Consider the following 27,162-nt stretch of genomic DNA (forward strand, 5'->3'; position numbering starts at 1 on the left):
ATGTTTATTTTAGATTTTTTTAAATATATTTTTATATTTTGCCAAAATGATTTTTGAACTAAAAACACAGAAAAAAATGATTAAAAAATTACAATAATATTTAGATTTTTTTAAATGGATTAAAATCATTGAATATCCAATTTTTTATAGATCTAAAACAATGTTTATTTTAGCTTTTTTTTTAAATATATTTTTTGATTTTACCAAATTATTTTTGAACTAAAAACAGAAAAAAAAATTAAAAAATTGCAATAATATTTAGATTTTTTTTAAATGGATTAAAATAACTGGATTAAAAGCCCTGCATATTCATTTTTTTAGATCCAAAACAATGTTGAATTTAGCTATTTTAATATATTTTTATATTTTACCAAATGATTTTTGAACTAAAAACACCGAAAAAAAATGATTAAAAAATTACAATTAATGATTTAAAAGTAGAAAAAATCATGAAATTTAATATACATATATACTCTTCATTTTAATTTCATCCCAAAAAAAGATAGTTGGCACACTTGATTTACTTTCCCGGGCCACACAAAATGATGTGGCGGGCCAGATTTGGCCCGCATGCCGCAACTTTGACACACCTGATGTTTACATTTGCATTCTTAATAACAATCGGGTCGGATCGGACTCCCTTAGCGAGCAGCTTCTGGCCCACGACCCGTACATTTGCCACCCCAACTTTAAGCCATTTGTGATAGATATTGGCAAACAGCTTGGCTCTGTGAGTAAGGATAACCTTCCATTTGATGAATCTTGCACTCCGTCTCTAAGACTATACCAACCGATAAATCAATAGTCTTGGTGTATGTTTGCCCTGCTGCTTTTCCAATCCTCCTTCAAGTCTATTTGCCTTCTCTCACATACTATACTTTCATTATCTCTCCTGAAATGTCCTCAAACGGATGTTTATTCCATTTAAACCAGCACTTTTATACCAAATATCACAAGAATTAAATGTTTTTCCTTCTAAATTTGAGGACTGATCTGCCTAGCAACAAGAAAATCATTTCTAGGTGTTTTTGATGCACCGTTATTACACAGAATTAAAATTATATGTTCTTTATTTGCAGGTGTGGTGTATATGGAAACAATTTCAGCAACTTTTGAGCAATTTGCATGCATGAAAGCAACGATATGACTGAAAAAGATGATATTTCACTGTATGGAGTCATCTATTACATCATCACAGCAAAGAAGACATTCACCAAAAAGTAAGCAGATATATTTGCACTTGGAAATCAATGTGTGCACTTTATAGAATGACAAAAAACAAAACAAAACAAACAAAATACTGTTTGAGAGTGTGCTAGGCTTCACAAGTGTTTGCTGTCAAGTTTGGGGTTAGAACAAGGGTGTCGGACTCGGGTTGGTTCGCGGGTTGCGTTAACGTCAACTTGATTTCATGTGGGACCATTTTAGATATAATATCTAGATTTTTTTATATAAATGGATTAAAAGACCTGAATATTCCGTTTTTTATGGATATTAAACAGTTTATTTTAGTTTTTTTAAAATATATTTTAAGATTTTACAAAATGATTTTTTAACTAAAAACACAGAAAAATAGATTAAAAAATTACAATAATATTTAGATATTTTTTTGATAAATGGATTAAAAGAACTGGATTAAAATCCCTGAATATTCAGTTTTTTATAGGTCTAAAACAATGTTTATTTTAGATTTTTTCAAAATATATTTTAAGATTTTACAAAATTATTTTTAACTAAAAACAGGAAAAATGCATTACAAAGTTACAATAATATTTATATATTTTTTTAATGAATGGATCAAAAGAACTGGATTAAAATCCCTGAATATTCCGTTTTTAATTGATTTAAAACAATATTTATTTTAGCTTTTTTAAAATATATTTTTAGATTTTACAAAAGGATTTTTGAACTAAAATCACAGAAACAAACGATTAAATAATTACAATTATTGATTTAAAAGGGGGAAAATCAGGAAATTTAATATACATCTATACTCTACACTGTCTTCCTCTCATATTTATATCATAAGTGTCATTTTTGCAGGTCAATTTTTTGATGTAATAATGTTTTTACCCAATTTTGGAGTTGTAAAATGGAATGCCTTTGGGCCTTTTATTTTTTTAATGTTCCAAAAGAGAATGACTTGACTCATTTCAGTATCCAAAAATTGTGAAACTGAAAATAACCACCAGGACAAACACACTAGTAAATATTAACAAGCTATTTTTTTTAATTTAATTTCATGTATTGAAAAATACTATGCATTTCTTTTACCCAACTTGGACACTTTCTGACAGAATTACAATTTCATGTTCAGCTATCAGCTTCCCGTTTTGGGAACAATGCGACGGACAGAATTCAGTACTAAAGCGGCTGTCGGCCATTTAAAAGGCAACGGAACAATAAGCAGCAATACTTGCTGAAGATTTCCCAAGTGGCAGCACGGCGACTGTAGTTTCCTCCACCAGCTTTCTAGTCAACTGCTTGATGTTTGTCGAAGGTCACCGAGTGGTCGCAGCTATGACATCATTGCTTGGCAATAAAGTGAAGGCGTTTGAGTACAAATATCAGCATAGTTTGTCGCAAGAGTTGTCTTCTTTCACCAGGGTAGTGCGGTGGAAATGTTTTTTTGTACTAGTGTATAGTACTAGTGATAGTAATGTCCTGATCTGATACTTAATATCGGTATTGGTGACCGATACGAATGTATTTGGAATATTGGATAGTGTCGAATTTGGTGCCGTCAGGTTTGAGTTTGATTTATTTATTAAGGAACATATTTATATTCATGTTAATGAAAGTATACATGTAAATATACGTACGATTGTAGCCGTGGGCTAATTTCCATCTTTAGTCCCTTGTGTAGGTTGAGGGGAAATGATAACATATACACACATACACCCACAAGTAGCACAGTTTTAAACAGCTTTGTGATTGCAATTTTTTTGGTCTAACAGACAGGCTTTAAGATGATTGGTTAAGAGGTTCAAAGACTGGAGTTCAAGTATGTTAAGGGCTATTGACTTCCAGGTATGAAGGTGTTTTGGCTAACTTAGCAGTTTGTTTTAAGGGAACTACACAACCACTTGTAGAGCCAGCCATTGTTTGTGTTGGAATTTTTTGGTACAAAATCTTGCAGTGGAGGAGGAGCTTTGTAATGGAAGATTTTGTAAACTAAGCATATTTGATTTCAATTCATGAGTGCACTAATTTTGGCAAAGGTAACTGAAACAAGCACTTTTTTATGGAACTACACAGTCACCTCTAGAACCAGTTTTTGTTGATCTGTTGGAATTATATTGTACTAAATCTAGCGGTAGAGGAGGAGCTTTTTAATGGATTATTTTGTAAACTAACCATATTTGATTTGTATTCATGAGTCCATTAATTTTGGCAGACATAACTGAAACAAGCAGTTTTTTTTGTAGAGAACTACACAGTCACCTCTAGAGCCGGCCACTGTTTGTGTTGGAATTTTTTTTGTACAAAATCTTGCAATGCAGGAGGAGCTTTGAGATGGAAGATTTTGTAAACTAAGTATATTTGATTTCAATTCAGGAGTCCATTAATTTTGAAAGACATAACTGAAACAAGCAGTTTTTTTGTATTGAACTCCACAGTCACCTCTAGAGCCAGCACTTGTTGACGTGCTGGAAGTTTTTGGTACAAAATCCTGCAGTGGTGGGGAACTTGGTTTTGGAAGATTTTGTAAACTAAGATGGCATCTGCATATCTAACAGTATTATTCCAGTTTAGACATTTGTATTTTTTAAATATCTGACAGTGGTGGTGCGTGTCAATGGTTTTCTGTCAAATACTTTCAGAGCTTGCTTATAAATGGTTTCAATTGGTTTTAATGTTGTTTTGCAACCCGACAACTAACTTGTTAGCCAGTAAGTCATGTCTGATATGATCATTTGTGTCAAAATATCATTGTTAGATTGTAAATTTGCTGTCCGGAAAATACACTACTGCCATTAATTTGACATCTGACATTTCTAAACAACAAATGCCATAAAATGTGTTTTTCTTATACTAATTGAAAACATTATCCAAACCCATAGTGAGGTTATTAGTACAAAAAAAAAAAGCCCTGGCCTTTTGACGATGCCACCTAACTGTAATGTCCCGCAAAATTCCAATTCCAAGTCTGAAATTGGCAGACTAAGGCTAATTGATTTAGCAGATTGGAATTCTAATTAAGAGCAGTGGCGAGAATTGTGATGTGTTGACATTTGGGCAAGCGCAACAACACCAACGTTAACTAGCGCCTTAATCATGCAAATTGGAATACAACAGCCGATTTAATTATCGCCCGGTTGGATCATTGGCGCCCATTAATTACATTGGCTTTATTTATTCAAATTCATACAGCTCATCCACTGGCTTGGCAATTATACAGGACACTAACCCCTCAATCCCCCCCCCCCCCCCACCCCCATGAAACTCCGCCTCCTTGAAATCCCCCTTCAAGAAACCCCAAGTAACATTGATTTCGGAGTTTAAAAAAATGATTTTTGGGAGGATTTCGTAACTTGGATCTGGTTTTCTTATATTGAGGCAGTCATTTGTATATAGAAGTGTTGGGTAATCCGAAAATTTTGCACGGCAACAGGCTCGTAACATAACAAATTTAAACAAATTTAAATGAACTTGGATTACGATGCAGACACACTCAAAAATATGTTTGATCTAACTTTACACTAAACTTAATTCTAATTTTGTTTGACATTTTGATACTTTTCTTCTCCCGGGTTGGCTCTTTTAGCCCCGCCTCCACCCTGACTTTCATATGCAACCTATTGAGGGTTGTTTGCTTTTGTATTCCCTTCAAAATATTCAGAAAATGATGCACACAAATGTCCTCACAATAGGATAACGCACAACCACTTGTCAACAAGAAGTAGTACGTAGTACTCTCGTATTAGCGAACAAGCTCTGCCATTTGCACTGACTAACGGGGAAAAAAACACTGAAAAAAATGTAAAGCTCCGCCCAGTACTTATAGAAACATTACACGAAAAAGTTGCGACAAGAGAGACATTTTTACTCGTATCTCAAATTCCTCTTATGCCTGGCCACTCGTATATCGAGGTACCACTGTACTTTGATTATCGCTACCTACAAGCTAGCTCAGGGGTTGGCAAACTTTTGGGCCTGGGGGCCATATTGAGTTTAAAAATGTGACAGATGGGCGGGGTCAGCACATGATACGATACATATAAAAAAGTGCATCCGTTAGGGTCCGTGAAACATAAACAGAATAAAAAGGACTAAAGTATTAACATACTCATCACTCATCAGTAAAAAGTATAAAGTACAAAGTAAAGTAAAAAAAAGAATGTGTTAAGAAATATTAAAATGTCATTTAAAAAAAGATGGAGTGGCTTTAAAACATGAAAAACAAATAAGAGTGGACCCCGCTACTGCCTCTAACGCCATCTTGGGGAAAAAAAACATTTTGGACAACGTCAGCGGGCCAAATTAAAAGGCCTAACGGGGGCCGGATGTGGCCCGCGTGCCGCAGTTTGCTCATATCTGGACTAGGGAGAAATTTCACTCGTATCTCAAATCGCTCGTATGTCGAGCCACTCGTATATCGAGGTACCACTGTACTTCAAAAGACTGACGCTAACATTGTTGTTTACCACGACAATTGTTTTTAAAGTGCAGTTTGGTTAAAGTGTGTCAGTGTAAACACGCGTGAAGTGGAGATGTTTTTGGACGGATCCTTCTCATGTGGATACTTGGCAGCGGGAAAGCGTATTTGAAGACGGACTTGAAATGGCTGGCTGGCGGCGGCGGCGGCTTTGGCAGCCGCGGGACTGCCGCATTTCTTTCTTTTCTCACACCAAGAGCAAACCTCACCGGGATTCCCGCTTTCTAATTAATAACTAGCATGCGCCAACGCGTGTGTGCGTGTTATTTGAAGTCGCAAAACTCCGCCTACTCCCCCCCTGGCCCCCCCCCCCCCAACTCTTCCCAATCTTTCCGAGGCGACCCACAATCCTTTGGGAGTCGCTTCAGAGGAACTCTAGTCATGAAAAAAATAAAAAAATAATAAAAAATTGCAATAACGACATGTAAAAATGTGTTTTCCTGGGAGCTTTTTTTTTTTTTTGCAAAATAACAATTATGTCCAAACATGGAAGTGAAGCAAAAAAAATTTGTTCCCTTCTGTCCCAGCTGGATGAATACAAACATGGAAATCCATGTTTTTATATCAAAAAAAGTTCTTTGATATTAAATTGCCTCTTGCTCTCTCTTTCTCTATTAATTCATTTTTTTCTTTTATATGGAATTCTTGTTAACATTTCCCATTGGACGACTAACTATACATTTGTTATTAATCTACTTAATAGTGTTACATTTCTCCATTTAAAATATAATACTGTAATTTTTCATTTGCATTTAGTTTTTTTATCTTTTGAGATAAAAAGCCTGTCATAAAAGGTCATTTTTCAATCATTTTCAGAGCCATTTTATCCTCAAAAGGGTCGCGGGGGGTGCTGGAGCCTATAGGAAAAAAATAAAATCATAAATATGAAAGATCCATTCATCACACTGCATTATTACTTATGTGAATTACGATAGTTGCAAAAAATACATGTACAGTACATTTTATAGTATGTATTTACACTCGTGAAATAAACTATAAAGCATAAAATCAATCAACATAGCTTAATTCATGACACTTAACTTTTTTTGTTTATTTATGAGAACCAAATGTTTAAGTACTTTAGCAATTTTTTTTGCCAATAAAATGGATAAAAGTTGAATGTTGGATAGCCTTTTTCAAATTGTGATATTTTTTGCTAATTTACATAACTTTGATGTATCCGATCATGACTATATATATATATCTATACATATATGCACATATGTAGACATAGACAGACATAGACAGACATAGACAGACATAGACAGACATAGACAGACATAGACAGACATAGACATAGACATAGACATAGACATGGACATGGACATGGACATGGACATGGACATGGACATGGACATGGACATAGACAGACATAGACAGACATAGACAGACATAGACAGACATAGACATAGACATAGACATGGACATGGGCATGGACATGGACATGGACATGGACATAGACATAGACAGACATAGACAGACATAGACATAGACATAGACATAGACATAGACATAGACAGACATAGACAGACAGACAGACAGACAGACAGACATAGACAGACATAGACAGACATAGACAGACATAGACAGACATAGACAGACATAGACAGACATAGACATAGACATAGACATAGACAGACATAGACAGACATAGACAGACATAGACAGACATAGACAGACATAGACAGACATAGACAGACATAGACAGACATAGACAGACATAGACATAGACATAGACATAGACATAGACATAGACATAGACATAGACATAGACATAGACATAGACATAGACATAGACATAGACATAGACATAGACATAGACATAGACATAGACATAGACATAGACAGACATAGACATGGATTTAGACATGTATCTAGACATAGATCTAGACATAGATCTAGAGATAGACATGGATCTAGACATGGATCTAGACATGGATCTAGACATGGATCTAGACATAGATCTAGACCAGGGGTGGGCAAACTTTTGGGCCCGGGGGCCACATTGACTTTAAAAATTTGACAGATGGGCCAGGTCAGCACAAGATACGATACAAATAAAAAAGTGCATTCGTTAACAGTACACATGAAACATAAACATAAAAAAAGGACTAAAGTATTAACATACTCATCACTCATCATTAATGTAAAAAGTAGAAAGTAGAAAGTCAAGTGAAAAGAAATGTATTAAGAAATATTAAAATATAATTTAGAAAAATCTAGAGGGGCTGTAAAACACGAAAAACAAATAAGAGTGGACACAGCTACTGTCATTGGCTTCCGCGTGACGGCGCCATCTTGGAGAAAGAAAAAAAAACATTATTTGGACAACATCGGCGGGCCGGATTAAAAAGCCTAACGGGCCGGATGTGGCCCACGGGCCGTAGTTTGCCCATGTCTGATCTAGACATAGATATAGACATAGATATAGACATAGATATAAACGTAGACATAGACATAGACATAGACATAGATATAGACATAGATATAGACATAGATATAGACATAGATATAGACATAGCTATAGACATAGCTATAGACATAGCTATAGACATAGCTATAGACATAGCTATAGACATAGCTATAGACATAGCTATAGACATAGCTATAGACATAGCTATAGACATAGATATAGACATAGATATAGACAGATATAGACATGGACCGATATAGACAGACATAGACATAGACAGATATAGACAGATATAGACAGATAAAGACAGACATAGACAGATATAGACAGATATAGACAGATATAGACAGATATAGACAGATATAGACAGATATAGACAGATATAGAAAGATATAGAAAGATATAGAAAGATATAGAAAGATAAAGAAAGATATAGAAATATATAGAAACATATAGAAAGATATAGAAAGATATAGAAAGATATAGAAATATGTAGATACATATACAATTTTATACTCAAAAATGGCTGTCCAAAAACATCTGCCAGACACTAGCGATGCGATGACGTCCGTGACCGATGATCGATCGGCGATTTGTCCGCACCGCAAGACCGTCTCCTCACCGCTAACTCTAACGCCGTCTGATTATCAGGGTGAAGAGGGGGTGGGGGGTGTAATGGTGGGCGAGGTGGTCACGGCGGCTAAATTGCTCTCCCGCTTAATGCGCTGACCTTTTCATTTGGCCCACATCAGCTTTGTAAGATGGGTGATTTGGAATGATGAGTTGCTCTGTGATAACGTCAATAGAGGTCTTTTTGACCATTCTCTCAAATAATACCATGTTTAAAAAAGCATTAGCAATGTCACTTTTTGATAAAATAGGGATACTTTTGCTTGACTGGGACATGACTTAAATTATTTGGGATTTTTGTAAAAGACACGAGACCAGATGCTTAATGGCGTAAAGGCTAAACTTAACATTTACTGCTCAGATTTGACAAAAAGACTCGAAAAATTGTACTAATAAACTCAACTGTGCACTAAAAATCAATTTTTACTTCCTTAAAAACCTTTGTCTGGAAATATTTTACTGTTTTTATGCCATATTTTAGTCTTTTTTTTAACATGTAAGCCACTGGTGTCCAAAAGGTGGCCAGTGGGCCAAATATGGCTCGCCAAATCATTTTGTTTGGGCCAAGAAAGTAGATTTTGAGTAAATTTAAATGGAGATAATAGATTTATAGAGGATATTTCCAGTTTATATTTTTTTTACATCATTCAAATGAACAATTGCAATATTTCAAATCCAAAATTGTGTGTGTTTTGTGTTGTTTTTGTTCAAAAAGCATTTTTTCTAGATCTCCAACAAATTCAATATTTTGGGCTTTTGTTCCAGGGCATTTTATTCCAATTTATTAAAAATAAAAAAATAAAATTAAAATCTAAATATATCTAAAATGTTTAGTCTTTCCTCTTTAATTTTTCACTGTAAATATATACAATTTTAAAAATGCAATACAGTAATCCCTCGATTATCGTGATTAATGTACATGGCCGCGATAAATGAAAACAAACGGCAAATAGGGTCACTCCAAAAAAAAACAATTACTTTTGGGGAGATCATCACATTGGACGCAATTTCAAAATAAAAGAAAATAAAATAATTTAAATTTGGGGGCATTTTGTAATATTGGGTCTTATTTTTGTATCTTGGAACAATCATTTACATATCAAGTTTTTTCGTAACCAGAAAAATGTGTATGTAGAAGAAACATTTGTAACTAGAGGTATATTTGCCGAAAAAATTACGGAAAATTGACGGCAAATTGACGGCAAATTGACGGCAAATTGACGGAAAATTGACGGAAAATTTACGTAAAATTGACACAAAATTGACCGAAAATTGACGTAAGATTCACACAAAATTGACGGAAAATTGACGGAAAATTGACGGAAAATTGACGGAAAATTGACGGAAAATTGAAGGAAATTTGACGGAAATTTGACAGAAATTTGACGAAAAATTGACAGAAGAGGAAACAAAATTGGAAAAGTTATAGGTCAGGGTCAAATTCAGTTGGTAGTGCCACCTACAGACTGGGAGTGCATACTACATCAACCAATTGGAGGTTTTGTGACATTACTGTTTACACAGATTTTCTCACACAAAACGACCATTTTACAGCCAAATTTTGAGTAACAGCAAAATACCCCTTTGATGGTTTTCTCTGAAGATTGTGAAAAAAAATGGTTGACTCGCTACACCCACGCCTCATGGTTAGAAATCCATTTCCGACCTTGGTTTGGTGGGTTGGTCGATGCAAAGTCAATGCGGCATCTTTGGTCACACTGACTGACGGCCACTTTGATGCTCTTTCATACTATACATACAAAATCAGATGCTGTTTTTTTTGTGGACACGGATGCCGTAAAAACACAATTTTGTGAGTTGTGTGAGCACTGCTATGATCTAAAAAAATATACCCTAAAATGTCAAGGAATGAAGTGATATCATGGCCTGCCTTTGACAATGATGGCTGTCCAATTCACTAAAAAAAAATGGCCATTAAATGCTAATATTTCAGTGCTATTGACGGCACTAGACGTCCAATCAATTTAAAATTGTCAGTCAAAAAAGTTTTGGATATTTCTAGTGATGTTAATAGTGGCTAGTAAGTTAACTTTTTATGGTAGAAATATTGTGAGGCCGACACGCTAACCAGTGTGTCAAAGTGGCGGCCCGGGGGCCAAATCTGGTCCGGCAGATCATTTTTTGTGTCGACTTTCTGTTTTAGGATTAAATTAAAATGTAGAGTATAGATATATATTCAATTTCCTGATTTCCCCCTTTTACATCAATAATTGTAATTTTTTAATCAATTTTTTGGGTGTTTTTAGTTCAAAAATCATTTGATAAAATCTAAAAATATATCAAAACATCTAAAATAAATATCGTTTTCGATCTATAAAAAAACTGAATATTGAGGGCTTTTAATCCAGTTCTTTTAATCCAGTTCTTTTAATCCATTTAAAAAAAATCAAAATATTCTTGTAATTTTTTAATCATTTTTTTCAGTTTTTAGTTCAAAAATCATTTAGTAAAATCTAAAAATATATTTAGAAAAAGCTAAAATAAACATTGTTTTAGATCTATAAAAGACTGAATATTCAGGGTTTTTAATCCAGTTCTTTTAATCCATTTATTAAAAAAAAATCTAAATATTATATCTAAAATAGTCCGGCCCACATGGCATCGAGTTGACGTATCTGCACAATAATTTAGGGCACTTGTGTCAGACAGACAGATCACTAGAACAATAGAGACTGCATAACATTAAAACCACCCCATCCCACATGTCAGAGTTTTACCAATAGTGTCCGCTAGAGGGAGACAACAACAACCATCTTTTACTCACATTTTCTCATTCATCTCCGTCTCTCATTCTTTTGCTTTCTCCACCTCTTCTCTCTCCCTCACACACACACAGTCTCTCTCTCACACACTCTCACACACACACACTCTCTCTCACACACACACACACACACACTCACACTCACACACACACAAAACCACACACACTGGCTCATTTACAGACAAGATGAGCATGACCTTTCCGTTAAGTGAAGTAAAAAACACAATGGGAGACTTTTAATGTCTTAAAGTACTTCACTTTTTTACTTCATTTCTAATTCCACCACAAAGAATAAGAAATATCATAAATAACCACTCAAATATAGACAATTAAACCCCACCAAAACAACAACAACATCTACAATCATCATCAAAATACCAAAAAAATCCAACTCCGAGCCGAACAGGGCAATTAAATACTTTAATATTTAATATAATTAAAACAAAAGTACTTATTGTCATATTCTCAAATGACCTTCCAGTTATAGCTGGATGCACACAATTAAACAAGGTGAATAATGCCATAATACAATACAAAATAATCACATTTTTTTCCTTTTAACACCCATTATCCTTTTAATTTGAAATCCTGATCATTTTTAAAAGATACACCCCTTAATTACCCCTTCAAACTGACCCCCCCCCAATAAATAAGCACCCCCATCCCTTTCCAACATCCTCAAAAGCGCTCCGATTTGATCAACGCCATTCATTTGCGCGCCTGTTGACCCAATGAGCGCCGTTTGGGTGGGGTGGGGGTCTTTTTTTTTCCCTTCTCCCTCCCTCCTATCTCTCTCCCTTCCGATCTAGCTTCTCCTCTTCGTCTCTCTCCTCCTCTTCGTCACTCCTCCACCCGACCAGTGAGCCCGTCGGAGCTTTACGAGCGCCGCAAAAAAGGATTTCTTCATTCTCGCCGGGAGGTCGAATTGCTCATTTCCCCGTCATCTCCTTCTCGTTGGACTTGTTATTCCGCTCACCTCACATCTTGAAAAAAAAATATGCCGCAAAGAAGAAAAACGCATGTGACACCCGTAAGTAAAACCGACTACCCACATTTTTCCCGACAACGCTAACTTAGATGTTTTAACGGCATGCGCCGCGTGCACCTGCTGCTCCGCAACTAACCCTCAAACTTCAAAATGGACACCCCCCCAACACCCCCTCATCCCCCACCCTTTAACTCCCACACGTAACTTTAAAAAGGGTATAATTCATTCCCGAGATTTTCCTCCTTTAAGATAAACGGGCTTGAGCGAATCTGGTACCTTGGACAGCTGCCCGACTCGGTAGGGGAGCTGTTCAGTCACCGTGGTGCTGAAAGTGATCCGTTCACTCACTAAAAAACTCTCATTTTTCGGCTCAATTTCATCCTTTTTCACAACTTTCTTAACTTTTCACTCATTTAACATTATAAAGTGTCTTTTACTTATTATTCTCATTTTTAATGTCCTCTAAAGTCCTCTCTAGCCATCATTTCAAGCAACCTGTACCCATTATATGTCCTACATCTGTTCCTAGAGTCCAGAATTGATTTTTTTCTGATAATACTCTGCTTTATTTTCTACTTTTTTATGCAATATCCAGTTTTATGGAAGATTCCATCTTTTTCAGAGTGAACTGTGTCTGTGTTTAATATCCTGCATGGCTTTCAATGTATTTTGTACTTATTGCAATGTACTATCAGCATTTTTTTTGCCTCAAAAACTTGAAATAACCCAAATTATTTGCACTATAAACCACATATAACTCCCCCCTTTCCTCCAAAATCCCATTTTCCCATTCCCAACCTCCTCCTTTCAAGAATTCCCCCCTGTTGAAGGTACAAATGTGGCATTTTCCCCCCCAAAATCCTTCACCGTCACCCTTTTATGTCTCTCACTTTGAAAAAATCCCCTACACATCGCCCAAAAACACGACTATAACCAAACTCAGGTTAAATCTACCCATTCCCAAAAGCTTTTTCCTCTTCCCGAAGCACTTCACCGTCCCAAATTCAATTTTTTCCAGTCCGTAATCCAGCCGGGCGTCTTCTGACTACCACAAAAACCATCAAAACCTGTTCATTTTGATCAATTATTTGACATTCACCCTTTTTAAAGGAACATCCATCCTCCCAAGTCTATTTTACCAATACATTACCCCACATTACACATGATATTCTCTCCCAAAAAGCCTCCAGCACCCCCGCTATTCTCAACCCGCCCTAACTGCCATTCTCATCCAACAACTTTCCCCCCAATCCTCCTCATTCTAAACCAATCAATCACTATTATTTTCACCTGTATCAATTTCTCCTATTTACATCCACTCTTGTTTTGTGGGTCATAAGTCACCTGCCGATTCGGCCAATCACAGCCCCAGGAATCGCAACTCATTATTCAACATTTTACATTCCTTTATTTTACTCATACAGTTAAATGACATTTTCTTATGTTACATGGCAAACTCATACTTATTTTTTTGACTATTTTTTCCCAAATTTTTGTACAAAATTCCAATTGCTGCACACCAATAATTATCAAGTAATCTCATGTCCTTATTATGGAATATTTCCCCCCAAAAATCCCCCATTTTCTTCAAAAAAGTATCCCGCACCCCATTTTCCTCCAAAAACACCCCAATTTTTTTCACCTCATGTTGACTCACCCCCTACCCACCCACTAGTGACCATTTTTGGTCCTAAAAAACACCCCAAAAACCTTTATAAGACTTTAAACTTTGACTTTAAGTGCATTTATTTAACAACAATACATTTTACATTGATATTAATGAACATATAGTGTATATAAATATGTACAATTGTGTCTAAAAGCTCATTTCCATCTATATCGCCTTGTCCAAATTTTCCAAGACGCTAAAATTACACATTTCAAATCACATAGAACACAATATTAACAATATTAATATGAACATTTACATATTTCAAGTCTTTCCCAAACGAAACCACATACTTCTTATGTCCCAATAACACCAAATAAGTCAATTTTTTTATTATCTAATAGTATTCACCCACTCAGTTATAATTCTAGACCACCCATTGGTGCAGTGTTTCTTCCTTTTGACTTTGCTATCTACAGCGTGGGTTCGATTCCCACTCGAACACATTGTCACAAATAAATTCAATACAAAATCCGAAAAAAAAAACCTAAAATTCCCCCAAAAAACCCAAAACATCAAGTTTTTCCCCCAATATTTCATCCATTACCTTCCCAACAATAACATTTTAACCTCTTTGCATCCTCACCTTTTCAATTCCATTGACGCCGCTAGACGCTACGACACCCCCGATGGCACCCAAACAGTAAAAAATGGAGGTGTCTAAAGGGTTAAAGCAGCAGCCCCCTCTCCCCTTCTTTAGTATAGCAAGTCCTATCCATCTCCAGGCTGTAGCGGCACGGATCACTCCACACTTTACGATATTGCAGTTGGCTGGAGGTGCAGTAGGCTGCCACTTATTGTCTTGGAAAGTGCCTTGCTGCAGAGAGACTGACTGCGTGTGTGTGTGTGAGAGAGTGTGTGTGTGTGTGTGTGTGTGTGTATATTACTCCCCAAAGCAGTGACATGCATTCCCCATATGTGTGTGTGTGTGTGTGTGTATTTCTCATAAGAGAGTTAAGCAACTCTAATAGTAACCCTGTCTAAAGTTTAATTTGTTATTTTTTTATTTTGTTTTGTTTAGTTGTCCACCTTACATTAAGTTAGAGCAGTGCTTCTCTATTATTTTCTGTTAGGCCCCTCCTAGCAAAAAGAAAACTATTCACACACACCCCCCCCCACTTCCCACCGTGACTATAAATAAAATCATTTTATAAAATTGTTATAAGAACAACATTTTATCCTTATTAACATTAAAGAAAAGGAAAAAAAGAAAGAAATATAGTCAAACTTACAAAGAATAACTTTATTAAATCTTGTTTTAAGTCTGCAACAGAAAATATTTTTATCGCACCACGCCCCCCCCCCAGGGTTACAAGCGCCCCCCCCCCCCCCCCAGGTATCGCACCACGCCCCCCAGGGGGGCGCGTCCCACTATTTGAGAAGCACTGAGTTAGAGAAAGCAAATCATGAAAGTGACATTTGTCGTTGATTAAATTGGCGACTTTACAGAATTGAATTGAATGGTTTGATTGTCATTATACAAGTGTAATGACATTTAAGGTTTTACTACAAAGTGCACGGATAGCAACAACAAATGAACAGATACATTTGGAAATATCGATAAATAATTACAATGGATGATCAATAAATGATAAATGAGTAGTGAATATTATAAGTGGTCAACAACATAAATAAGTAGGGAAGTGCATAAATAACAACAACAACAAAAACATACAAATAAAAAAATCATTATTTTAATGATAAATAAATAAGTCGTCAACAACATAAATAAGTGCACAGAAGAACAAGACAAAACTGATGGACACTTTTAAAAAAAAATAATTATATTAACATTAAATAAGTAATAAATAAATTAGTAGTCAAAAACAAGAATAAGTAGGATAGTGCACAAATAAAAACACCAAAAAAACTGACATAAATAATCATAATAACAATACATAAATAAGTAGTCAATAACAAGTGCACAAAAACAACAACAAACTAATGGAAACATTTAAAAAAATATATATAATAACAATAAATGAGTCATAAATAAGTAGGAAAGTGGACAAATAACAACAAAAAACTGATTTATTTATTGTTATGATTTTTTTTAAATAGTCAACAAAATAAATACACAAAAAACAACAACAACCTGAAGTACCAATTAAAAAAATAAAAATAATAATTATAATTAATAAATTATTAAATAGTCAACAATAGTAACAACAAAACAAAAATAGAAATATAAAAAAATATTTATATAATAGCACTGAAAGCAATAAAAAAGTAATAAATAAGTAGTCAACAATATAATAAGTAGTAAAATACACAAATAACAACAAAAAAGAATCAGATAAATCAATAAATAACAATAACCAATAAATTAATAATCAATACTAATAAATACATAAATAGTCAACAACATAAATATGTAGGAAAGTGTACAAATAACAGCAAACACAGACAAAAAAATAACCAATAAATACGTTTATTAAGTGATCCAACTGCTGCCAATGGGTATTAAATAAATAAATACATAAACATAAAAAAACATATTGTTTTAATAGCATGTGTTTAAAGAGAGTAAGTATTGGGCTCACCACTGTATTACGACCAGCTCTTTACAATAAATAGCTCGTTAATTAGTTTAACACCGGGTGAAATTAAATAAATAAAAAAAAACGCGAATAAACCCGCCAGAACTTTTGTGATAAGAAATCCACGCCGCCATGCTTTTTTTTGCTCATGAATAAATCATGATATCGTTCTTTTACATGCTCATTTGGACTGTTTTTTACTGAAAAGGGGTTACATAAGACGCTAGCCAAATAGCGGTTAGCGCTCTCTCTCAAATTACTTTCTAAATAGAGCGAGATTACACAAATAAACATTATTTCCCCAAAATGCTGATGGCAAAAAATGGAAATTCAATGAAAAATATGGCAAATTACGCCCTTTTTCCATAATTCAGAATGTTTTTCTTCTTGTGTACACTGTAAATTTAGCATATAAAATGGAGTAAATATAAATATGTCAAATAATTTCACTTATTTTCAGTATATGCTGATTTTTTTTTCTTCTAAAATGTGGTCATTTTTTACGTAAATCAAGAAAAAATATGTTTTTTGAGTAATATTTTGGATAGTTTGTATTCTGAAGTTAAGAGTATTTTGGTCACTCTTATATTTCCCCTTAAAAATATGGAATATGCTATAATATAACTATATATAAATCATTTTTATTAACACAAATCCTTCTCAAACTAAAGTTTTTTAATGTTTAATTCCTTCTAAATAGCAAATTTGCATTCTAGCATTTGTTTTAGAGTTGTTTATGAATGAAAAAAATTCCTTAATTAGCATACAATTAGCTTAGCATACTTTTTTTGTCCAATTAGCATACAATTAGCTTAGCATGGATTTTTTGTTGGAATATTGGACAAAACCGGTGTACCTGGGGGAAAAAAACATAATCCCGGGTACAAAACGCAAACTCCACATAGCAAAAACCCATCCGGAATCGAATCCTCGACCCCCAAACTGCGAGTCCGACTCGAAAACCACTCCTCCACCGTACCACACAACTTTTTTAAACATTTTTTAGTTAAGTTAAATCTAAAGTAGAATTCCGTAGGCGAGTCAGCATGTAAAACAATCAAGTTTCTTCCTACCTTTGTTTTGAAACAGGTGGCTAACGCTACATAAATCGTATTAAAAACAACTCCATCCATTAAAGTGACAGCACGCTATTTGTTGTTATTCTGCTCAGTCTTTAAACCTTAGGAGGCCGTTTTAGCATTTATAACGAGAACCAAAGGGACGATTACAGATAAGCTTATAAAATATAATGTATGAGGTAGTACCATTCTTTTATTTTTTTTTAAATATATTAAACTCTTTATGAGCCCTCAAGGGCAAATTCATTTTTGGCTGTTGTATATTGTATAGATTTTGTGTTACACGCTGAAGCAAAACGAATGCTTGGAATGAAATTAACGAGAGATGGACTCGGGTTTCGGTGCCTTGCAGTAGTTAGTAATCTTTTTTTTTTTATTTGATTTTTATTCTGGGTTTGAAATTGAACTAGTTCCAAAAACAGCAAGTTGTTTTGTTGATTTAGGCTGGACTTTTTTCCTTGCGTCACTTGTCCTGAGTGTCTGTTGCTTTCACCTGTTGTCTCCCACCTGCTGTCTCGTTAACCTGTCTGTGGATTTAAGTTCCTTTTGTTTGTTATTTATAGAGATTGTAGTCATGGTAGTAGTAGTTGTAATCATGGTAGTAGTAGTAGTAGTAGTTGCAGTCATAGTAGTGGAAGTAGTAGTAGTTGCAGTCATAGTAGTGGTAGTAGTAGTAGTTGCAGTCATAGTAGTGGTAGTAGTAGTAGTTGCAGTCATAGTAGTGGTAGTAGTAGTAGTTGCAGTCATAGTAGTGGAAGTAGTAGAAGTTGCAGTCTCAGTAGTGGAAGTAGTAGTAGTTGCAGTCTCAGTAGTGGAAGTAGTAGTAGTTGCAGTCTCAGTAGTGGAAGTAGTAGTAGTAGTCACAGTCATAGTAGTGGAAGTTGTAGTAGTAGTTGCAGTCATAGTAGTGGAAGTTGTAGTAGTAGTTGCAGTCATAGTAGTGGAAGTTGTAGTAGTAGTTGCAGTCATAGTAGTGGAAGTTGTAGTAGTAGTTGCAGTCATAGTAGTGGAAGTTTTAGTAGTAGTTGCAGTCATAGTAGTGGAAGTTTTAGTAGTAGTTGCAGTCATAGTAGTGGAAGTTGTAGTAGTAGTTGCAGTCATAGTAGTGGAAGTTGTAGTAGTAGTTGCAGTCATAGTAGTGGAAGTTGTAGTAGTAGTTGCAGTCATAGTAGTGGAAGTTGTAGTAGTAGTTGCAGTCATAGTAGTGGAAGTTGTAGTAGTAGTTGCAGTCATAGTAGTGGAAGTTGTAGTAGTAGTTGCAGTCATAGTAGTGGAAGTTGTAGTAGTAGTTGCAGTCATAGTAGTGGAAGTTGTAGTAGTAGTTGCAGTCATAGTAGTGGAAGTAGTAGTAGTAGTCGCAGTCATAGTAGTGGAAGTTGTAGTAGTAGTTGCAGTCATAGTAGTGGAAGTTGTAGTAGTAGTTGCAGTCATAGTAGTGGAAGTTGTAGTAGTAGTTGCAGTCATAGTAGTGGAAGTTGTAGTAGTAGTTGCAGTCATAGTAGTGGAAGTTGTAGTAGTAGTTGCAGTCATAGTAGTGGAAGTTGTAGTAGTAGTTGCAGTCATAGTAGTGGAAGTTGTAGTAGTAGTTGCAGTCATAGTAGTGGAAGTTGTAGTAGTAGTTGCAGTCATAGTAGTGGAAGTTGTAGTAGTAGTTGCAGTCATAGTAGTGGAAGTTGTAGTAGTAGTTGCAGTCATAGTAGTGGAAGTTGTAGTAGTAGTTGCAGTCATAGTAGTGGAAGTTGTAGTAGTAGTTGCAGTCATAGTAGTGGAAGTAGTAGTAGTAGTCGCAGTCATAGTAGTGGAAGTAGTAGTAGTAGTCGCAGTCATAGTAGTGGAAGTAGTAGTAGTAGTCGCAGTCATAGTAGTGGAAGTAGTAGTAGTAGTTGCAGTCATAGTAGTGGAAGTTGTAGTAGTAGTTGCAGTCATAGTAGTGGAAGTCGTTGTAGTAGTTGCAGTCGTAGTAGTGGAAGTCGTAGTAGTAGTTGCAGTAGTAGTAGTGGAAGTCGTAGTAATAGTTGCAGTAGTAGTAGTGGAAGTCGTAGTAGTAGTTGCAGTAGTAGTAGTGGAAGTCGTAGTAGTGGAAGTAGTAGTAGTTGCAGTCATAGGAGTGGAAGTAGTAGTAGTTGCAGTCATAGGAGTGGAAGTAGTAGTAGTGGAAGTAGTTGCAGTCGTAGTAGCAGTAGTAGTCATGGTAGTAGTAGTTGCAGTCATGGTAGTAGTAGTTGCAGTCATGGTAGTAGTAGTAGTAGCAATAGTAGTGGGGATGGTGCTGATGGTAGTAGTAGTAGAGGATTGTGTTGTACACCAACTAGATGGCGCTGTACTAAAACGGAATTTCACTCCTTGATTAACCATTATTGATTGATCCACGAATCATGTGATTTTTTATGGGTTATGCAGAAAAAAATCAGTACTCATTGGCGACTCGTTGTTAACCTACTCACCTATAAGATAACACAAAATGAAACCAACAAAGGCTTTATTATGCTTAATAATAGTCACTCTCTCTTTGCTTTAGGTCTCCCGCTCAGATTAAGGCCAAATGGACGCTGTGCTGGATACCTCGCCCTATGGAAGGCCCCACCAAATGACCTTTCACGCCACTGACCTTTTATCCAACATCTGAAAAGCCGCCCAGCACCCGGCCAGAGTTTTTCTGCCGTCAAAACAAAACCAAACAACAACGCAAACCGAAGATGTGGAGGAAATCCGAAGAGATGCTAAAGGATGCGCGTTTATCCTCGTTGTTGGTGTGGATTACTTTGCTTTGCTACGCCTCCACGACGCCCATCGGGGGTGCCGATACCACCGCCATTGCCGATACCGCCGATCCCGGAGAAGGACAGCGACCGCTCAACCGAGCCAAGAGAGGATGGGTTTGGAACCAAATGTTTGTGCTGGAAGAATTTTCTGGACCAGACCCAATTTTGGTTGGCAGGGTAAGTGGCGGCCTTTGTCGTCGTTTTATATTAAGCTCGCTTATCGTACGGGAACATTTATTCGGACGTTTGAAATACCCCGCCCCCTCCTTCCATCTTCTCCTACGTCTTCCCCCCCTAGAGAATTTTTAGCTTGTCGCGGGGAAGCCAAGATATGGAAAGAGCTTAAATGCTTCTTGGCTGTGAATAAAGAAAAAACAGCCCAACATGTCCTTCATAATAATACAGTCGGTGGACAATAGGATAGAGGCATTGAGTAGCTTTAGGATTGTTTATGGGGGGGTTTCAATGAGGGAGTAAAGGATAATAGAGGGAGCTTTGTCGTCTTGTTATGGTTTGACAAGGGGGGGATGAGGGTTACGGTAAATGACGATATTTTGAATGGTGGTTGTATGTTTTTGGGTTGATGGTTGGAGAAGGTGAGTGAAATTTGGGATTTGTGGATGATGCTAGGAAGCTAAGCTAAGGTAAAATATGTCTGTAAAAGTCTGGCAATATGTCGGAATGTGGAAAGTTTATATTTAAATGTTGCTAAGTTGTTTTCACATTCGTGAAAACAAGTCGAGCAATGCCATGTTTGGAAATGAAAACTTAAATTAATGTTGCCAAAAAGCAAAAAACGAATACTTACTACTATTACAGTATTCTGCGGACTATAAGTCGCACTTTTTTGTCATACTTTTGCTGGGCATTGCGACTAATACTCAAGTATGTTTTTGTTTTTTTCCTCTGACCACCGACCACCTGTTATGTTGTTTTTTTAGACAAAACTATTATATTAACCAATACTTATTAAGCCTATTTTCTCCATTTTTAGATTGTTACTTTAACATGTGTTTAATCCAGGTTTCTGATCAAATAAAATAAGAAATGCCATCACAAAAATTCAATTTAGAATGTGGTGCGACTTAAAGTCCGAAAAATCGCCTAATACTAAGTAAGATTAGTTAAATAATAGCTTGATAAAATACAATTAAAAACATATTTTGGTTCATCCTACAACAACAAAAAACAATGCATTACCCACCCATAAATCAAACAAAAGGTTGGTGCCACTAAAACACTATTTTGAATGACTTATTTCATTTATTTTTACCTAATTTTCACCCAAATAAAAATTCGATATAAAGAAATGAAATAAATCATCTAAATTCTTAGATTTTTTTTTGTTTTAATTGAAAATTAGATAAAGAGAAATGAAATAAGTCATAAAAATTGTGCATTTTTTTAGTGTTTCAATCACTAAAACACAAAAAAATCTAACAATTCAGATTACTTATTTCATTTCTCTTTATCTAACTTTCCTTTGTCGTGAAAATTAGATAAAGAGAAATAAAATGAGTCTAATAAATTGTTTGAGTTTTACTGTTTTAGTTGAAAATTCGATAAAGAGAAATTAAATAAGTCGCACAAATTGTGCAATTTCTTTAGTGTTTCAATCACTAAAACACTAAAAATCGAACAATTTAGATGACTTATTTCATTTCTCTTTACCTAATTTTCTCCCAAATAAAAATTAGATCCAGAAAAATGAAGTAACTCATTCAAATTCTTCGATTTTTAGTGTTTTAGTGGCACATACCCGCCATTGTCATTAGCGTTCTAGAGTGCTTACGGGCAAAACCGCGGGCTATTCCTGCGGTTCAGGCCACCTGTTCCCTGGCCCGTCTCGAGGTGTCGTCCCGGCCAAAGCAGCTTGTTCACAGCTCGTTTCTGGGCCTCACCTGCGGGGCGAGTCATCCTAGCTGGCACATAGCCCCCCATTCGCTCATTTTATTCCACGTAAATGCTAGCCTCCATTTTCTTCCCTTTTTTTTACTAGCATTCAACTTGCTCTTTCACCCCCTCCGTTCCCATTTTGCGCCCATTTTGCGCCACTTTTGCGCGCCGTCGTCATATGGTCGCATCAATTAAACATGGCTGCCGTAGGGGATTCGCACCTGTGTGTTGATGTCGGCCTTTTAAACAAACACAAAAATGCTGTTAAGTGGCACATTAATTTTTTAAAGGCCAGCCAATTAGGAAGCTCGGATGGATTTGACAATGCCTGTTACCGGGCGGAACTGACATATAAATGTATAAAAGTCAGTGTGTTTTTTGACAGTTAGATTTATTTATTATTTCATTTTTTATGGTGTTTTATGATTAAAATGAAGGCTAAATACTAAATGCTACATATATACTCGGTAATAACTGACTATATGTCGCCAAAGTGATGATGATGGTGTCATCTTCATCTTGACATTTGAAGGAATCGCATATTAAATATTCAAGACACTATAATTTTAAAAATCGGTTTTATTTGCACACTATGAATCATGTAGTTGTTCAACTTGCCAGACATTTAAAGAAAAGGATGAGGATGTTTTTTTAAGTAGTTGGATAGGAAATGGATGGAAAATCTGTAAAAATATGATATGAATAATTGACGTCTCAACCACTAGGCGTCCTCGTTGATTGAAGGAATGACTTAATATTTGCATAAGTGATTACGATAGACAGAAATCTAAATCCTTGAAATTTTAATGGCTTCTCAAGGACAATTCACCAAAAAACTAAACTACACAATATGAGTATGTGCCGTATTCTCTGGACTATAAGTTGCACGTAAAAAATAGTTATAACTAATACTAATCCCTTTATCCGGAAAACAAACAAATGTTTACTCACAAAGGGCGTTCTTAAAAGTCTAAAACTTTACCTCAAAGTGGACGAGGCGTCCGATCAGTTGGTGCACCTTTTGTATGCAAACATTTTAAAATTCTGTAGTTGTTGCTAATTATTAAAATGTCGCTTACTATTGTTACTTTAATGATGATGATGTTTCCGTTTGTTTCTAGTGACTGAGACGTTCCGGTTTAGAGCCAAAATGGCTACAACAAGATCGGTTTTACAAGAAACGTAGTTAAAAAAAATCCAGTACAAAAGTTGTTATAAGCATAAACCAACGGTTGGTTCGCGGGCTGCTTTAACGCCAACTTGATTTCACGTGGGCCGGACCATTTTAGATAGAATATTTAGATTTTTTTTATTTTTTATAAATGGATTAAAAGAACTGGATTAAAAAGACCTGAATTTTCATTTTTTTATAAATCTAAAAAAAACTTTTATTTTAGCTTTTTTATATATATTTTTAGATTTCCCCAAAATATTTTTAAACTAAAAACACAGAAAAATGGACAAAAAAATGACAATTATTGATTTAAAAGGAGGAAAATCAGGAAATGTATTATACATCTATACTCTTCATTTTAATTTCATCCTAAAACAGAAACTCACCACTCATAATTTACTTTCCCGGGCCACACAAAATGATACGGTGGGCCAGATTTGGCCCCCGGACCGCCTCTTGGACACCTGTCCCACACACCATAACATATGGGAAAAACATATACGTTGACAAGTTTCTATCTACCTACCTGACTACATATTACCTACTCACTACTTCTCGACCAATAGAAACCCACCCACACTATTTTTACCCATCTGACTAGACTCCATTGCTGACTAAACTCCGCCCACACATTGACTGGCCTAAAATTTTGCAAGGTACCTTACGTAGGAGGACACAATAAAGAGCTCCATAAGTACGTTTTAGTAACATTTGTTGACTACATGCTGAAATTCTACGCATACTTTGCGTAAAAATAACTAAAATATATTAAAAAAAATACATTGGTAGTCATCACAGATGTTTTAAAGTCTCCAGGCTTGGACATTAAAATTTCAATAGGACTCGGAAAAGTACTGGAACTGGAAAAATAGGTTTTTATGTATATTTTTTTGCAAGGTGATAATGATGATGATTCAGAGCAAGGTGAAGTACTCATTACGGATAACTTGAGTATTAAAAAGGAGACTTGGCCCAAGCGGCATTTTTGGTTTAAGACCATTTTATTTCACACTTCAGTGAAGCTCACGCTCAATTAAGACGGGAATAGAAGAGTGCAGTAGAGCGCAGATGTTCATGGACTTTTTTTTAGACATATTTTAATTTAAAAATACGTCATATGAGGTGACCATGCGATGTTTAAATAAGATTTTAGCTAAAGTGGATTTTATAAAATTATTTAATTTAATTTAATTTATTCTTTTAATCAGGTTAGATATTTTTTGCAGGTTTTTTCGAGTCAATTTGTGGGTAATTAAGTCTCCAAAAGAGCAATTTGAAACACTGGCCAAATATGGGCATGCCGAATGTTTGGCATAACACATAAATAAATATTTTTTTCATTTTTGTTGTACCCTATGACCCTGAGAATGATATACATTGAAAATAATTCAAATATTTTGTGGTTTATTCTCTCATTAAAATTAAAATAGCATATTTATTCGAGTGTAACGCATACCCATAATTTTTGACTACAAATTTTTGCTTGACAATAATTTTAAAAATGTGTGATTTACTCTCTCATTTTAAAGTACTGTATTTAATCAAGGGAAAAGTGCACCCGTGTATAACGTGCAAACATAATTTTTGACTAAAAAATCATTTTTTTGCTTGAAAATAATTTTTAAAATGTGTTTTTTACCCTCATTTTAAAGTACCATATTTATTCGAATGTAACACGCACCCATCTATAACGCGCACTCATAATTTGTTACCAAAAAATTGTGTAACTTTTTTGCTGAATACGTGTCGCCATGACAAAATATTTATTCACAACATACGGACGGAAACCAGGTAAAATAAACTACTACTAGTATGAACACAATTCTCAAATGGAAGTTACAATTCTAAATCCTTAAAGTCTAATTCATCATCATAATATTTAACATTTTTTGGTCTAATTCATCATCATCAGATCCACTAAAAAATGATTTCATTCTTCTTAAGCAAGGATAGCACTCTTCATTTCCCTGGAACAACTTTTTAAACATTTTTTTACCGCTACTATTACTCTATAAACTTGCCAAAAGCTATTTGGAGAAGGCTAACTTTTGCAAAAAAAGGTTAGATTAATACCCCCTAGCGGCCAAAGACAGGTTTTACATCTCCCATTATACACAATAGCCGCAAAGGGGAGTTTCCACATATAGAGGGCAGTATTTCACCGGGATTTGTGTATAACACACACCCTTTACTTCAGTTTTTGCACAAAAATTTGCACATTATACTTAAATATATACAATACTTACATTTACTCCATTTTTTTAATGAATATCCTCAATTATCTCGACTTTAGAGTCCCCTTATACTACTACTAGATCTAAACACGCCTATATAGTTCTACCATACTTTATACTTACGTTGCTGTTATGCCCAAATTTCCTCTCTGGTTGAACATTAAGGAATTGTCTTATCTCATGTCTTCTTATTAGGACATTACAAATTGCAAGCTGGTGCATCGACAGCATACTTTAGTGCAACTCACATGTTGATTGCTTTGCGATATCGAAAACTGCAATACACACACACCCACACACACACACACACACATACACAGCAGACTTTCCTTCCAGGCCTTTGCGGAGGTAATAAAATGCACTGCACTGGGCTGCACTTTAATTACACACGCGTCCCCCCCGTCCCCCCCCCAGTCTGCTCTTGCGACATCATCATGGCGGCCGCGAAGGAGATTGGGCGCCATCGATTTGGAGCTGCGTGTCATTCACTGCCTTCTCGCCTGGCACAGACGATTAGCATTAATGCAGGAGGGGTAGACGTGTGTGTGTGTGTATGTAGGTGTGTAGACAAGTGAGAAGGACGGCCGTGAAGCGTAACACTACCCCCCCCTCTCTCTCCCGAATACCGGCCCGACTCCCCGCCACCCCACCCCACCGCCATCGTCTCCTTGCCGATGTTCTTCTTCAGCTCAGCGTATTTCTGACATTGTGATATGGCGTGTGAGGCTAGTTTGGATTGCTACTTTGTTTCGGGGAAGACGGGGAGACAATGGCGTGGGGGTGTGGTTGAGTGAAGGGGAGGGCGAAAAGGAACAGGAGAGAGAGAGGGTGGGGGAGAATGGGAGAGAGAGAGCAAGGAAAAATTGGAAAAGTAAGGAAGGAATATGAGAGAATTAAATGAGAGGAGCCAGAAAATGAGATAATTTAATGTGTGGATGAGGCAGAATATGAGAAAAATTATATGCGAGGAGGATGCAGAATATGAGATAATTAAATGAGAGGAGGATGCAGAATATGTGAAAATCAAATGAGATGATTCAGAACATGAGAGAATTAAATAAGAGGAGGAGGTAGAATATGAGAGAATTAAATAAGAGGAGGTAGAATGTGAGAGAATTAAATGAGGAGGCAGAATGAGAGAATTAAATGAGAGGAGGGGGTAGAATATGAGAGAATTAAATGTAAGGATGCAGATTATGAGAGAACTAAATGAGGAGGAGGATCCATAATCTCAGAGAATTAAATGAGAAGAGGAAGAAAATGAGAGAATTAAATGAGAAGAGGATGCAGAATATTAGAAAATTAAATGAGAGGAGGCAGAATATGAGAGAATTAA

At 35.7% G+C, this 27,162-nt stretch overlaps 1 protein-coding gene across 3 annotated transcripts in view; it reads left to right on the forward strand.

Annotated features, from left to right (window-relative positions):
• The window catches only part of cdh8 (cadherin 8), a 155,201-nt gene that overhangs the window by 5,826 nt on the left and 122,213 nt on the right, over positions 1 to 27,162 (forward strand). The window contains exons 2-3 of one of the 3 annotated variants that reach the window (XM_077713448.1): positions 1,080 to 1,220; positions 20,279 to 20,699. In XM_077713448.1, the coding sequence (XP_077569574.1) occupies positions 20,457 to 20,699 (243 nt within the window). In that variant the 5' untranslated portion in view covers positions 1,080 to 1,220; positions 20,279 to 20,456. Of the gene's footprint in view, positions 1 to 1,079; positions 1,221 to 12,279; positions 12,515 to 20,278; positions 20,700 to 27,162 lie in introns of those variants that run through there. The other 2 variants (XM_077713449.1, XM_077713447.1) reach the window with 2 other exon arrangements.

The sequence above is a fragment of the Stigmatopora nigra genome, chromosome 3 (assembly GCF_051989575.1).
Source record: "Stigmatopora nigra isolate UIUO_SnigA chromosome 3, RoL_Snig_1.1, whole genome shotgun sequence".
Lineage (NCBI taxonomy): Eukaryota > Metazoa > Chordata > Actinopteri > Syngnathiformes > Syngnathidae > Stigmatopora > Stigmatopora nigra.